The sequence below is a fragment of the Sorex fumeus genome, unplaced genomic scaffold (assembly GCF_029834395.1).
Source record: "Sorex fumeus unplaced genomic scaffold, SorFum_2.1 ptg000006l, whole genome shotgun sequence".
Lineage (NCBI taxonomy): Eukaryota > Metazoa > Chordata > Mammalia > Eulipotyphla > Soricidae > Sorex > Sorex fumeus.
Window position 1 is genome coordinate 66,457,917 of NW_026606063.1, and position 17,084 is coordinate 66,475,000.

Consider the following 17,084-nt stretch of genomic DNA (forward strand, 5'->3'; position numbering starts at 1 on the left):
ATAGAGCCAGAAGTAAGCCCTCAACATTTCCAGGTGAGTCCCCAAAACAAAACAAATAAAAGAATCTAAAGAGAAGTTGGGCTGGAGAGTTAGTACAGTCATAAGGCACTTGCCTTGCATGTAGCCAACCCTGGTTTGATCCCCAGCATCCCGTATGGTCCCCTGAGCATTTCCAGGAGTGATACCTGAGTGCAGAGCCAGGAGTAATCCTTGAGCATCACCAAGTGTGGCCCAAAAACCAAAATTAAAGAGAAGATCAACAAAATAAGTAACTAGCCAAGGTGAACTTCCCATGTTATGAGAACAGAAGTACTTTAGTAGGCATTGGTTGAAATTGGGGGGCCCCAAATTAAAGCTCCAAATTTTAAGATAAAAGTTCAATAATTTTGATTACTGAATTCTATGATGAGAACTGTTGAATAAAACTCAGAAAAATAATAAAGACAATGAGCAAATTTCAGAAGAAAACTAAGTGGTTTTAGTTGACATGATTGTCTAGCACCATTGAATGTCACAGGAGATTAAGATTAGGATTAAATAAATGTAAAAAATTAAATAAATGTAAGACTGGGCTGCTGGAAGGCCAGAGGTAACCTAAGCAATTACACATTCAGCACAGTGGTGGAGCAGAAATCATTGTATTAAAGACAAATCTGAAATGGACACGTGGAGACCTGACTGCTTTTTCCAAATGTGAACACTTCACTGTGTCAATGTACATTCAAACTTCTGAAACTTCTCTTTTATGATCCCCTTAGTTTCTCTTATTTAAAAAAAAAATAGTGATTCCTTCCATTTCTTTTAATTTATTGTCTATGTGATAGAAAAGTGTCCTCAGATATTTCCCTATTACTGAAGAAAGTGGTAAGTGGTTTAGAAAGTGAGGAAAGATTGCTACAAACTCTGTTTAATTTCATAGTTCTGTAGAAATTCTGGTAAGGTCCTCTTACAAGTTACACAAGAAAGGTTGCAAATTACCAAATAGTCCTACTGCTAGGGGTTCATAGCATATATTCTGAAAAGGTCATATAGTAAAAATTTAAAATATTATTAAATTTGGAAGTCATAGACCAATCTCTTTCATCAAAGGGTCTTACATTGTTCATCAATCTCCCCAGGATCAAGTGCCCTCAACTGATTTTTTTGAATTAACATAATTTTTAAAATTTTTCATTAAATTTAAAATTTTTATTAAGAAACCATGATTTACAAAGTGATGTATAGTTGAGTCATAGGCATACAATGTCCCAGTACAATCCTTCAATCATTATAAACTTCCCTCCACCAATGTCCCCAGGTTCCCTCCCAACACCTCTCCACCAACACCAGCCTGCCTCACTGACAGGTATATTTTTAAGTTTGGTTAGTTGCTGTTTGAATCTGCTGTTTTCATTGTTGTTGTATCTGAAGCTTGGATAAAAAGCAACACCACTTCTCTACACCACGAATGTACCCAAGTCTCTTGACCCTGGTCCTCATTACTCCCTGTTTACTTCTTGCTATGCCCCTCGATTTATTCCCCTCTCTATCCTTCTCCTTCCTATATTATGGGGTCAAGGGTGATCAAGTTGTGCCTTTAGTTTACTTTTAAAAATGTGCTATTATTATAGTTTAGGTCACATGCTTACAATAGCACTAATGTTTACTGGTTTGATATACACAGTTACCACATCACACTCAAGCAAAGTGGTCAGTACCCTCCACTAATATCCTCATGCTCTTTCTTCACTCTACCAACTCTACTCCCCTGACTGCTAGGTAATCTCAGTTTTGTAATCCAGGTCCAAGGTTTTGCATTGGTCCATAATGATTATTTCCTCATTTTGTCACTGTGTGATCTACAGATAACCTGGAGCAATAGCACAGTGGGTAGGGCGTTTGCCTTGCATGCAGCCAACATGGCCGACCCGAGTTTGATTCTTCCGCACTTCTAAGAGCCCAGCAAGCTACCGAGAGTATCTCGCCCGCACAGCAAAGCCTGGCAAGCTACCCATGACATATTCGATATGCCAAACACAGTAACAAGTCTCACAATGATGCTTGGGTCCGCTCATGCAAATCGATGAACAATGGGAGTACAGTGACAGTGACAGTGATCCACAGATGAGTGAGCTCATCTGGTTTTTAGCTTTCTTCATCTTTGAAAAATGTAGGGATTCTTTTGAATAAGGTGTTTGGAGGGAGTCCCAAGTAGTGCTCAGATGACCATGCCCTAGGGCCATTTCCAGTGACACTTGACCAAACTGTACAGGTCACGTGGTATAATACTTGGGTTTGCTATAAGGTACTGATGGGGCCCAGAGGTGTTGGGACCTCTAGGAATACACCCACAATGGTGGGAATGGGAGCATGCATTCCTTGGGATCAGCCTAGAGGCCTCGCATGCCAGGTATATGCTCCAGCCCTGTGAACTATCTCCATGGACTTTTTTTAAAAAAAAATTGTAGCTGTATAACTTCTAAAGTATAGAGATTTGCATGAATTGAAGCACGAGTATCTAACCACAATATATGTATATTTATCTACTAATATTTCTGTCTATTCATCCCAGAGAAGGTCAGGCCCAAACACCCGAAGAACCTGCCATCAGTACTCATCAATACACTGGCTTGTCTCTTCACATGCTACATGTCTGGTGCAAGGTTCCATCAAAATGTAAAACTAGCAAGACTGTACTAATGTACAAGAAGGGAGACATCCATGACATTGGCAACTATCACCCTATCTGCTTGTTGTCTGTCATCTACAAGCTGTTCACTTGAGTCATCCTGTATAGGATTGGCAGAACACTAGATGAAGGACAACCATGCAAGCAAGCTGTGTTCCAAAAAGGATTCAGCACAATCGACCATATTCATGCGGTAACCAAGCTCATTTAGGTTTCTCGGGAGTTCAAGATGCCACTCTGTCTAATGTTCTCTGATTTAAAGAAGGCCTTTGATTCTGTTGAGGCTGAAGCAGTCATCGAAGCCCTAGTCAAACAGGGCATTCAAACTCAATACATCAGGATCCTCCATGAGCTGTATTATGAATTCACTATCAGGATCTCACCATTCTACAAGGAAGTGATCATCGACGTCTAGAGAGGTTTGGCAGGGTGATGCCATTTCACCAAAACTCTTCAGTGCCACCCTCGAGAACGCCATGAGATGACTGGAATGGGAAGAAATGGGAGTGAAGATAGACGGTTGGCAACTACACCACCTCTGCTTCGCTGATGACATTGTTTTCATAACACCAAACATTAATCAAGCAGCACAAATGCTGACTGACTTCAACTGTGAGTGTGGAAAGGTAAAACTACAGCTGAATCTCACAAAGACAATGTTTATGAGAAACAGTCTCGTTCCTGACATTCCATTCGTTCTCAAAGGAATGAATGTCTCCGAATGCAACAGTTATCTGTACCTAGGTTGAGAAGACACATGATTAATGACCTGGCACCTGAGTTGCGCAGGAGGAAAAGAGTGACTTGGAATGCCTTCAAGATCATCGAAGAAATTGCTAAGAGGATGAAGAACCTCTGGCTCTGGACACATCTCTTCGATTCCACTGTTCTTCCTGCATTAACATACGCCTCAGAGTTCTGGGTCCAATGAAAGCAGGATGAAGATGCTATTTGGATCTCAAAAGATTCCTCTTGGTATCTTGGAGTATCACACTTGGAGTATCATGCATAGAGTATCACGCTTTACTCAAATGAGAGAAAGAATCCGGAGTTCTGATCTTCGTCAATGGTCAAGAATCAGGGATGCTGTCTCATTTGCCAAGGCGTTCAATATCAGATAGGCTCAACACGTAATGCAATTTGGAGATGACCACTGGACTAGAGCCATTACCGACTGTATTCCACGGGATGTCAAAAGATCACGTGGCCACCCACCTACAAGATGGTCAGACTTCTTCGTCAATACCCTGAACAATTGGTTTGAGGCTCTTCGTGTTCCTAGAACGAGCAGACGCCATTGGGTTACACTAGCATGTGACAGGGATGAATGGAGACATTACTGGCGCCCGCTTGAGCAAATTCATGAATAATGGGATGTTAAGTGATCAAGTGATGTGATCAACCTATATTCTATCTTAATTTGAAACCAGATCCTGAACCCCTTTATTTTTGTCCTAATGACTACTTTCTTACGGTTTTATCTTTCTTTCCTAACAAACTTAGGCTCATGGAACCATCATTTTAATCATCCCTCTTATGACATCTCAACTCTGCACCTTTTCACCCTCCAGAATCTTCACTCTGCAAGACTCCCACATTGACTAGCCCTGGCTACACCTCTACTACAATCCTACTACCAAATACGCTCTATAGGAGACCTCTACATAGGCATGGGTCTTGGCACCTCCGTAATTTCTGGAAACTACCTTGTGCATTCTTTATAACCTATTATCCCATAATTATCATTCAGAATTTCCACATCATATCTCTCTCCAATTAACAGGAAAGCGGGGATTGTCAGAACTTTTCCTTTTCTCCTATTTTGCTCACAGTTCGTTATTTCTACTTCATATGCACATTTAAATAATTCTCATTTCTTAACTGACTGTCTAAAATACATGCTAAGAATGCAATCATTTTTAACCTTTCCAATCTATTCATACAGTGCTTACACTGAGGACTTAGAAAATGTGCTGATCCCATGGCTTAGAGGCCAGCCGGGCACTCTAGGGGAAAGGGCAGCTCAGATAGAGAAGAGAGCACCAAATAAAGGGTGTTTGGAGGATCCTCGCAGGAGGGGAGATACATGTTGAAAGTAGACTATGGACTGAACATGATTGCCACTCAATGCCTCTTTTGCGGACCACAACACCCAAAAGGAGAGAGAGAACAAAAGGGAATGCCCTGCCACAGAGGCAGGGTGGGATGGGGGGATGGGTGTGGGAGGGATACTGGGATCCATGGTGGTGGAAAATGGGCACTGGTGGAGGGATGGGTACTTGATCATTGTATAATCGAAACCCAAGCACAAAAATTTGTAAATCTACAACTGTACCTCATGGTGTTTCGCTAATAAAAATTAAAAAAAAGAAAAATAAATAAAATGTGCTGATCATCTTTATTAAAATATTGTGAGTTTTTAGAGGGAAAAGGTGTGTGTAGGTCTGCACGCAAGCCCCTGTAGAAGGGAAGGTTGTGTCTACATCAGCAGGTAAGCTCCTCTACTTTATAGCATATCCTTTCTGGATTCTAAGAAGAACCTAAATGCTAATCAATGCTCTCAAACACCCTCCTCTTTCATACCTACCATCTGTGGTAGTATGCCTGTATATACACCGTTTCCCCTCCTCTTACAACCACTGTGTTAATTATAATTATTCTTGAAGCACAATTGAACACTTTTTTCTCCTAGCTATCATTTCCAAATGCATTTTCAGTATCTGGTAATTTTTTCTTTCTATTTATCTCAAAATGTTATATATAACTTGTGTTTCCCCTTTGAAATTATAGTATTTTGAATGAAGCACTCTTTCATCAATACACCCTCTCTGTCTTGCATAGCACTCTGAGAATAATAGACTCCAAAATATCTGAAGAATTTATGCCAACCCCTCACTTATTCTACAGATTAAAATATTGAGATCTCAAGTTTGATCCAAGACCTGATAGAGTGTGGCAAACACAGAGCTACACCTGATGACTCTGACTGAGCAAGTGATTTCTCCATCTTATATAACTTACAATATAACTTCCTCTCGTTCCAAGAGAAGTTGTTATTTTAAAAGCAATGATATCTGAGCCCCATTCATGGATAATCTAGACATTCCTGGATAAGTGGCAATTCCAGGCAATTGTTTTTTCTTAAACAAGACATAGGATAAAAATATCTGTCCATTTAGATTGATATCATGACTCAAAGTCCACCTCCAAGTCTTAAAGAAAAAGAAACCTACACTAAATTAATATGTATGACTATCACTCTTCCAACATCATTAATAATCACCCAATCCCTTGGGTTAGAAATATTAAGACTTGGAACACCTTACAAAGTCATATAGTTTAAACATCCACTGTATAAGTGATATGGTTAAGACAACACATTATCTTGACACTGGTCAATAGGAGAATTGACTATATTTTTGTCCATACTTGGTGATATATCAGGGTCTACTCCTGCCTTTGTGCTCAGGAGTGACTGCTGGGAAGTCTATTTGTTCTGGTCATTCAAATCAGAGAACCATACATGGTTCTAGGAATTTGAACCAAGGTAGCTTCCAACAGAGCCACATGCAAGACAAGTGTTATACCTACTATACTATCTCCCTAGCCCCTAAAAATTAATTCTAAGATCCATATCTCCACAAATATCAAGATAATTCAATTATTTTCCACAACAAGTTTGTGTGAAGAAGAGAAAAATTCTAGAAGAGTTCTGTTGTCAAGATACCAAAGAGTCATAACACTAATGCCAGGAAATGATCATAGCAAGATCACTAAAAGGCAGAAGGCTGGATGCTTAAGAAATTTAATGTAAAGAAACCACATGAGGAATGTGTGACACATATCCTTAAAGATCTGAGGCTTTAAAAATGTGTAAAACCTAAGCCAACTGAGATGAAGCAGAGTGTATGCTGGAAATGAATATCTTTGAAGACAGCAGGGTTATTGTTAATTTTTTTGACTGTAGCAGAGCCAATGCTAATAAAGAGGCTAATGAGATAACCTGTGAGAGCACTTACTATGTTTCCTGATACCCAGTGGATAATAAATGAATACTTGTAATTGAAAATTTTCTCACTGGTTCAATAGCTAATAATAAAAGTAAAAACAATGTTGAATACAGAAAGGTAGACTTACTGACCATTCAGCTATTCAGTTCATATTTATTGAACATCTCCAAAGTACTGGGTATTTTTATGAGCATAAAGCTCAGGAGGTAGCTGTAAATCCTTAAGATATAAATTTGGAAAGTATATCAGAATGAGTTTTTATTAATGGAAAACTATGTGTTTAGAAATAATGAACCTGAATAATTCTTTTTGGGTCACACCTAGCGGTGCTCAGGGGTTATTCATGGCTCTGCACTCAGGAATTACTCCTGGCGATGCTCAGGGGACCATATGGGATGCTGGGAATCGAACCCAGGTCAGCCGTGTGCAAGGCAAACGCCCTACCCGCTGTGCTATTGCCCCAGTCCCCAACCTGAATAATTCTTAGTGATACCTCATAGAAGGTAAGCTGGTACAAATAAAATGAAATGGTATTTTCTGCCAATTTTGAGCATAAATTCCTTAAGATCTAACCATTTAACTCTTATGTAAACATTTTCCTGAAATGCATGCATTTGTGAACCAAAAAGCACATACAGGAAGATTTATACAGTTTCTAATAGAATCAATAATGTTTGGCAACAGGAATAAATAAACTAAAACCATTTGGATATAGAAGGGATGATTCTCAAGCACTTACTATCGAACCAAGGAAATGAGACACAAAATACTGCCTATAACATGATTAAACTTTCACTAAATTCACCAGAAAACAAAAGAATCAATAATTGTAAATATCGGGATGGTTATTTTTGGAGATTAGGAAAGCATCATGTTGGGAAGATGGCAGAAGTGGGACTGTGAGGCTTGACTTTTGTTTTAATTCTTGACCTTAGATAATGAAAAGACATTCACTTTCTGATAAGTCATTAGACACCCACTTGTGATCAATGCATTTTCTATCCACGTACACAATATTCCAGCAAAATAAAATTCCAGTGTATTTGGAATATCAGTATCTAAGATATAAAAGTATGTGAAATCTTCTATACATCAATAACAAAATGGTAAGATAAAAATGAAAAGGAAAGTACTAAAAATATATATTTTGGCACACAATTCAGAAGCTTTTGAAAGTGGTCAATAAACATGAGAAAACTGATTGTAGACCTCATCAATAAAACAAGAAGGAAATTAAAATAATAAGGCATTTTCTACCCATAAAACTGTTATTAGGGGCTGAAGCAATAGCACAGCCGGTAGGACGTTTGCCTTGCATGCGGCCGACCCGGGTTCGATTCCCAGCTTCCCATATGGTCCCCTGAGTACTGCTAGATGTAATTCTGAGTGCAGAACCAGGAGTAACCCCTGTGCAATGCCAGGTGTGACCCAAAAAGAAAAAGAAAACTGTTATTAAAAATTTTTTAGTTCCATAAAAAAAGCTCCTACAAAAGGAGGAGACACAGATACTACTGGGGAGACTAATAGAACTGACATATCTCTAATATATCTAATCAAACAAGACAGATGAAAAAGGATATAAATGCATTGTAATAGGGATTAGTAGGAGCTGCCCTCATTAAGAAAGCAAACATGCTAAGAGATGATTTTCTCATGCCAGATTATTTGAAACATTTAATGAAATGGGAAATATCCCAGAAAATCAGATCTTATCAGAATTCATTCAAGAATATATAACAAAGCTATATAATACTATAACCTGAATCTGTGGAAGAAAACCTTCTTACAAAGAAAGCTCATATTTATAGGAGAGTTATACTAAACTAATTCCAACCACATAACTTGTGTCTGCTCCTCCATGCCAAAGATAATCTCTTGTCTGTTAACATAACAATGAAAGAGGATGTTTTAAGGTGAGAACATAGCACTGTAGCACTGTCCTCCCGTTGTTCATCGATTTGCTCGAGTGGGCACCATTAACATCTCCATTGTGAGACTTCTTGTTACTGTTTTTGGCATATCGAATACGCCACAGGGAGCTTGCTAGGCTCTTCCGTGTGGGCGGGATACTCTCGGCAGCTTGCGGGCTCTCCGAGAGAGAGAGAGAGAGAGAGAAAGAGAGAGAGAGAGAGAGAGAGAGAGAGAGAGAGGAAAGACTCAGACCTGGGTCAGCCAGGTGCAAGGCAAACTTCCTACCCGCTGTGCTATTGCTCTGGCACATAGGTGCAAAATAATGACACGATACTTTATTTGAATGTAGAAAGGGAACGTGTGGGCAATATAGCTGTATTTGCTTGAACAGACACAATGAATACAAGAAACTAGTAACAGTGACTATAGTTTGGAAAATAATAATGGGCTCAGGGTAATATGAATGAGGGGTAGGAAGGAAACTTTCCACCGTGTGACCCCTGAATTGGGAACTTGCAGTACCCATTCAAAGCAACAAAATAACTAGCTAATGGGGGGGGGGGGGGCGGGACAACTAGGGAGAGCTCAAAAATCGATTTGCTCGAGCGGGCCCAGTAACGTCTCCATTGGAGACTTTGTTACCGTGTTTGGTATATCAAATACGTCACGGGGAGCTTGCCAGGCTCTGCTGTGCGGGCAAGTACTCTTGGTAGCTTGCCAGGCTCTCCGAGAGGGGCGGAGGAATAGAACTCAGGTCGGCCATGTTGGCTGCGTGCAAGACAAACGCCCTAACGCTGTGCTATCGCTCCAGCCCGAGAATTATAGAAGATGATAGAAAAAATTAAATATTACAAAACCATGATAGCCACATATTTAAAAGCTGTTTTTAACATAAAGTCAGTAAAAGCAATTAGCTAACAAAACACTTTAAAGATCTACCTTAAGTAAAACCAAGTAGGTTTTAAAGAAGCAGAGGGAAAATATCAGTAGGAACATTTTTTCTACCTTATACCACGTGATCAGTTTAACAATCCAACTGCTTGGGAATTCCACATAACACACAAGTTTACCATAACTTCCATCATGTAATATTTGTCTGTATTCATTTGATAAATTTTGTTGACTGCTTTCAGAAGTATTGCACCAATCTTTACTTACAACAGTTAGGTTTACAGGTATTCTATAACAGATGGTCGTATCGCTGTAAAAAAATGACACATTGAAATTTTATAAACAATAACTAAACCAAATGATTACATTCATCTTCAAATATTTCCAATTCATTGTTTAAGGTAGTGTGCAAACTGTCAGCCTCAAGACAACATGTATTTCCAACTCATTAGTTATCAAAAGGAAAACAATATTCACTCTGTGGAAACACTGTATCATCTTAGCCAAGTGATGAGATTGGAGGTCAGGGACAATGGACACGATAGGTCTCTGAGAGAGTTGTCTGAGAAGACAAAACACTAGTTTGTCCCTCCAGTCAAAAAAGCTAGACTTTGATCTACTCTGGAAGAAAATACTAGAAAATTCAAATATGAGACAACCACTCCCTGAAAAGAACACACTTGAAAAAAATGTCTATGTCCTGGAAGGAAACAGAGGATATCATAGAGTAAAGTCAATTAGGAGGAAAGGGACAGATTCAGAATCTTCTTTCTCATATGTTAGATTTAAAGATACAGAGCAAGATAGCAACATAGTTCTAAAGGTAACATAATTGGAGAATTGACCCACACAACTGAGTTGGGGAGGAACTGGGATTGGGGTCCTTGGAAAGGGAGGTGGGTAGATAATGGGTGTGGTGTTGGAATGAAACACATGATAAACCATTATTAGTAGCATTGTCTATTAATATTAATAGCAATATTAGTTTTAATAACAATATTAATAGCAATGTCTATTAATAATAAGTCTAAAAATATCTCAATTGAAAAAAATTTTAAAAGTCTATGTTCTAAGTAAAACAGACTGTGAAACTATTCCAGATGAAAAGATATTATAAATACATGACAATCAAGTGCAAAAGTTTACCTTGAATTGGATTCTCTAACAGAAATAAAAGGGAAAATTTACAAAGGTCTTATAGTTCCAATAATTAATAAAACTAGTGCATGGTGATTAGGTGGCATCAATAATTAAATTTTCTGAATGTGATCATTGTACTATGACTATATAAAATAATATTCTTGCTAATAAAGATATAAATTAAAGTATTAACAGGTAAAGAATATGGTGTATGTTGGGGCTGGAGAGATAGCACAGCGGGTAGGGCATTTGCCTTGCACATGGCCGACCTGGGTTCAATTCCCAGCATCCCATATGGTCCCCTGAGCACCGCCAGGAGTAACTCCTGAGTGCAGAGCCAGGAGCAACCCTTGTGTATCACCAGGTGTGACCCAAAAAGCAAAAAAAAAAAAAAAAAAAAAAAAGAATACAGTGTATGCAACTTAAACGATTTGTAAAAATAATTTAGAAAAATATTTGGGATGTAACATAAAATCCTTCTTTCTCCATGTAATGCATGGAGAAAGGATTTGGTAAACGTGAAAAATAAAAGTGGAGTACCTAGATTGATGATCAAAAGGTTGATGAGAATTTTTGTCACCATTCTTACTATTGGGGCTACACTTGATTGTGGTAAGGGCTCACTTCTGGCTCTGCACTCAGTGATCACTCCTGGCTGTACTTGGAGGACCATATACTTTGGATCAAATCTAAGTCAGCAAGGCAACTGCCTACCTGCAGTACTATGTCTTCAGACTATATTCTCACAGTTTTTGTTTACATTTTAATCATTTCAAAGTAAATAATACCAGGCTAGAGAGATAATACAAGGGTTAAGGTGCTGCTGTCTTGCACAAGGCCAAGCTGGACTCATTCTTGGCATTGTGTATGGTTTCTTGAGCATTGACAGATGTGCCCCCTCTACAAATTACTAAATAAATACAATATTTGAATGGGGGATGGAGGCTTCTGGTAATTCTTGACCAATCTGGTTGCATTCAGTGCAAGGGTCCAAGAATGTGGCCCTGAGGTGATGAGAGTCAGAGGGCCTGCAGGCCATACCCAGCTATACTTACTTATGAGCCTCCAAGGCTGAGTCTGAAAGTGCTCAGGGGACCATGCCTGGGATCAAACCAGAGTTGGTCACATTCAAGATATATGCCTTAACCACTGAACTAAAATCTAAAGGATTTCTGAGACTCTGTAGTCACACTTTTTCATGATATAGATAAAAATCTATATCCACTTTCTATGCAAGACAATTTCCCCCTTACTTTGCAACTCTCAGATCTAAATAAATCTGACCCTGCTCTAATGCCAAGATAAATTTGTGTGACGATGACCTACAACTCTGATTAACTTATCATGTAGCAGCTCCATCTATATGAGTGTCAAAGGTATGGGGCAAAGACACAGAACACTTATACTGTCCACACTAACTGTGTAATAGAGTTGATACAACATAAGAAAATAAGTCTGGCATGACTCAAAATGAAATATGAATGAGATATAAACATGACTCAGAATGAGATGTATACCCGTGGGACTGGCAGATACCACTGAACCAAAACATGAGACAAAAATTCAACTCTATTTTTGGAGTGTCTACTTTGCATAATGTCTCAGATAATTTTTATTTAACCCTATCCAATTGACATTACTTCCATTTACAGGTAAGGAAAGTAAGGCTTGGAGAGGTCAAATCATTTGTCTATCATGTAAAGTAATATGGGAAGATGACAAAGTTGAGCAAAATTTGAGCCACAGATGACTATGTGCAGATCTTAAAAATGTAAATGTTTACTCTAATTGGAAAAATGAACATGAGTTAAATGAATGTCTGTAGAACAGCAAGCCTGGGTCAATTCATTACATTACTTTCCAGCCCAGGACTGATACAGGAGGACCTGACTATTATATCTGATGCTTAGTCACCATAACCTGTTATGGTCCATTAGCAGCTTCCTAACCAGAAGATACTCTAAGGGGTTTGTTCCTATCTGGATGTGAGACTGTCAAAATAATATTTGGTCTTTGGAGAAGGAATCCTGCAATAATATCAAAATAAAGAAAATTTTAAGGTAGGCTGGCCCATGTAGGAGGAAGATATATTTCCTGTGACCATAAGAAATTGCATTGAATCCATTCTGTTTTAAAAATGTATTCATTAGTATCTCACAACAATAATAAAACCACTTTATTCTCATAGAGCTCTTGATATTAAAGTTCTTCCTTAAAAATTGTACATATTATATATAATCAGACTATATGTTATAATACATAATAAACAACATAGCATTTGTGATATTGCATGACATATATATACATATTTAAGAGAAAATGTATTTTAAAGGAGGGACTTACTTGACGATACATTGGTAGACCCCAGAGTCACTCCACATCAAGGGGACAAACAAAATCCAAGTCTGTTCCTGGTGAATTCTGGAACTTACATTGTTGGAGATTGGAGTATTACTGGGATATTTATACCATGTCACATTTGCTTTCCCAGACATTAGCTGAAAGTCTTGACAATTAATAGCAGCAGGTTGGCCCACTAACCGCACTTCATTCTGTACGGAATTGTCCTTGCAAGCTTCTAGAGAAAGATGGAAACATGAACAAGAGCTCTGTGACTCAGAATGTGTCATAACAAACTCCTCTCCTTGAAATTTTATTTGAGAGTTTCCGTATGTGGAATGTTCTAATACTTGTCATGCTCTGATTACATGACTGAAAGTGTTCAGAGACAGTACTCAGCTCCGTCCCTCAGCAGAAATCACCCTCCATGTTTGGAACCCTTGATTCTTCTCATCCTCTCATCCTCTCCTTCAGCTCTTATCTGGCCTTCTTTGACCTCCTGTCATAGTTTGGCTTGTTTTGTTTTCCTTTGCCTTGCATTTATTTTATGGAGTCTTGAAAAATAAGAAGGGCAATACGTTGGCCCCAAAACGGCTGTTTAAAAATTCACTCACTTGGGGCTAGAGCAATAGCATAGCACATTTGCCTTGCACGCAGCCAACCCAGGTTCGATTCCCAGCATCCCATATGGTCCCCTGAGCACCGCCAGGGGTAATTCCTGAGTGCAGAGCCAGGAGTAACCACCATGTGCATCACCAGGTGTGTCCCAAAAGCCAAAAAAAAAAAAAATTCACTCATTTTCATCAAACTTAGTTTTTCTTGAATGACATTTGTTCTGCTAAAGGTTGCTTTGCTTTCATCCAGAGTCACAAAACTACCGTTAATCAAAATTGGCATGCATGTGTATCTGTAGCATTACATTTACATTTGAGCACTTTAATTTAAATTTTGAATATTCGTCCCAATCCCTGCCCTCCAAAGTCCTGTGAGATCTCAAAGGGACATTTGGAGCTGAACACTGGATACATGGAAGAGAAACCTACATTGCCCCCTTGGGGATTCCTTCAGTCTTGCTCACTAGATGAAATCGGTGAGAAGAGGGGTGCAAGCTAGCCAGGTGCTCATACCCTCCCCAACCCCACCCCTCAGTCGTCCCTGCTCACCAGCTGAGCAGCTGTCCCACCCAATGTCATGCAAGCCTGCCAGGTTCTTGCCCTACCTTCCATGCACACCAGATACGAGACCCGTGCACTCCCTCAAGGTGTACCCCCAACTCAACCCAGTGCAGTACACAGGCCGGATGTGCTCACCTCCCACCCCCCCCCCCCCCCGCTATCTTTTACATGCTCCTGCTCCCCACCTCACCCCACTCCTCCCACCTCCCGTCTAATGGCTGCAGCTCCAGGGCGAGAAGGGCCCCAGCCCAGACACCTACCTGCTATAGCAACTGGCAAAGCAGTGAACACTCCAAAGAGCAGCAAGGACAGCATTCCCGTGCCACCTGCGATGCAGAGAGGGGGATGCAGAGGACGGCCACCTCAGTGTTTCAGGTCCCATCTGCCAGGCTGGGAACCAGAGACCCAGAATAGTGCTCTCTGCTCGCGTATGATTGGGACCCAGGATCCGGGGCGGGGAGGAAGAGAGGACAGGTGGGGTGGGGTGAGGGGGGTGAGGACAGGTGAGCGCTGGGGGAGGACAGGGAAACAGAGCAAGGACAGTAGAGGACTGTGATAGGGGAGCGTCCGTGAGCAAGGAATGGGAGCCCTCGATGGCTGGTAGTGGGGAGAAGCTCCCTGGGGGTGGACAGGGGAGTGTCCGAGAGGTGCACAGGTGAGCGCTCGGTGGCGGACGGCGAGCGCGAAGGTGTGGACAGGGGAACGCCGGGCCCTGGATCCGGCAGAGACCCAGGTGGAGCGGGCGGAGCGCCGCCCGGACCCTCCTTCAGGGGCTCCACCGTGGGCGCCTCCCACGCTGCCCCACCCGGCGCCCGCGGGTCCCAGCGGCCCACCCGGATCTTTCCGTGCGCGGTGGCCCCCTCGACCCGTCCTGTGGCCCCGTGCTCGCCCCGGCCCGGGACCGCGAGTACCTGCGTGGATCGCTGGGCCGGGGTGTGGTCGACGCCCTGGCTGACCTGTCCGCTGGCGGGAAGCACCGCCCGCCGGGAAAGAAGGGGTCCGAGGGGGTGTCCGACAAGACGTCCGGGCGCCGCGGTCGCCCGCAAGTCCTCCCCGAGGTGGCGCGCGCGCAGAGCGGCGGGACACGCGAGCACGCGGCGCCTCTGCAGCACCCGCCCGGCCCGCGCAGACACGCGAGTGGAGGCGGCGCCCGCCCGAGTCCCGCCGCCCGCGACGTGCCTGTCCCCGGAGGCCACAGACTCGGCTACAGAGATCCGGGAATCTTGAGACACCTTAACCCTACGGATCAGGACCAAGCAAGGACTGGGTGGGGCAAGGAGCCCGCTGCAGTGAAGGCTCCTAGGCTACCTTGCTGGGAGCTGGCACTGTGCACACTTCTGAATTCTTAGAAATTGTGATGGGTGTGGACTGCAGAGATCGTCCCCTGGGTAAGGCGCTTGCCATGCACCAGGGTGAAACAGATTTGATTTCCGGCATCGCACGTGATCCCCCGAGCCCGCCAGAAGTGATTCCTGCGTGCAAAGGGAGGCCTGTAAACACTGAGCACTGCTGAATATAGGCCAACAGTCAGAAATGGGGGGGGGAAGAAACTATGACTGGTACCAGGGGATTTTTGTCTGTGTAGTCAATACTTGTTATACTGGAAACTAAACTTATTTTATTATGTCAACTTGTATTTTAATTATTTAATGCATAATGATATTTATGCACGGTTATTATTATTATTTATTGTTTGGGGTTTGGGGCCACATCCAGCTGTGTCCAAGGCTTACCTTAGCTCTTTGCTCAGGGATGACTCTTGGTAGGCTCAGGAACCATATGTGGTGGCTGGAATCCAACCAGGTTAGGTTCATGCAAGGCAAGCCACTTAATTCCTATGCTAATTCTCTGGCCTTTTCTTTTCTTCTTCTGTTTCTTCTTTTTTTTTTTTAAAAAAAAAAAAGAATTTAAATCAAATGATGTATGCATATTCTTCAACCATCCTAGAGCTATTCTGTAAACCAATAAGATAATACCACAGAATTTCCCAAACAGTGGAAATTACACAATACACTTCTGTTTCATGGATGAAGAAGAAAAATATTCCTCAAAATAAATTAATAAAGTAATTTTTACGTAGTTTTAAACTAAGTTTTCTGAATTAAATTTATAGTAATATCTGTAATTTCTAAACAGGAGCACTACCAAAACAATAGTCTAAACTTTCACCTCAAGCCCTTTTTAATCAGTAAAATGAAACAGGAAATTTAAGAGCAGAAATCAACAAATTTGAAAAACAATAGAGAAAATCCATGAAACTTGATGATTTAGAAAGATCAGTAAGATGCATAAATCTGTAACAGGACAGAAAAAGGAAAGTGAGAAATGAAACAAATGATTTATATCAGAAATGAGAGCTAAAATCTCGCTACAGATGTCCTAAATAAACATCAGAAGAATCGTAAGGAACTGATCCAAACATAAATTAAAAAATTTGATTGAATCTACTCCTTAAAAACTACAAACCACCAAAATTTATATAGAGTTTTTATTCCACCAATCCCTTCTCACATTCTTGACCAATTGCAGATACTATTGCGTGGTGAATGTTCTTAGAAATTTAGTTCATTAATAACAAGCCCTGGAAACATTATTCTTCCCTGATCATCTTAAATTGCAGTACCAATGTGAAGCTGAAGTGGAGCCATGACAGGCTCCATTTTAAGACCAAAACTCAACAGGCCTAAATTTTCATTTCCCATATCCGAAAGTCCCAACTTCTCAGGAAACAACATGACCCAGGGCAGATAAACTGCCCTCTGGTAACAGCCTATCAGAGTAGGGGGCATAGGCAGTGGTGCCCATCCAAGCAGAGAGGGCCTAGAGAGAGAAGTCACAGGACCAGACAGGGACCAGAATTGAAAACACATTCCCAGTTCCTAGAAAAATGCTGTTATGTAACCAAACCCTATTAAAAACTGCTCATAATTTGGAGTAGGGTTCCTTGTC

At 41.0% G+C, this 17,084-nt stretch overlaps 1 protein-coding gene across 1 annotated transcript in view; it reads right to left on the reverse strand.

Annotated features, from left to right (window-relative positions):
- Positions 1–16,837, reverse strand: part of IL1RL2 (interleukin 1 receptor like 2) — a 43,805-nt gene extending 26,968 nt beyond the window's left edge. The window contains exons 1-5 of the mRNA XM_056129312.1: positions 16,759–16,837; positions 14,677–15,339; positions 14,396–14,461; positions 12,964–13,198; positions 9,595–9,790 (exon numbers count right to left, since the gene is read on the reverse strand). Of these exons, the coding sequence (XP_055985287.1) occupies positions 9,595–9,790; positions 12,964–13,198; positions 14,396–14,461; positions 14,677–15,339; positions 16,759–16,837 (1,239 nt within the window). The remainder of the gene's footprint in view (positions 1–9,594; positions 9,791–12,963; positions 13,199–14,395; positions 14,462–14,676; positions 15,340–16,758) is intronic.
- Positions 16,838–17,084: the final 247 nt, after the last annotated feature.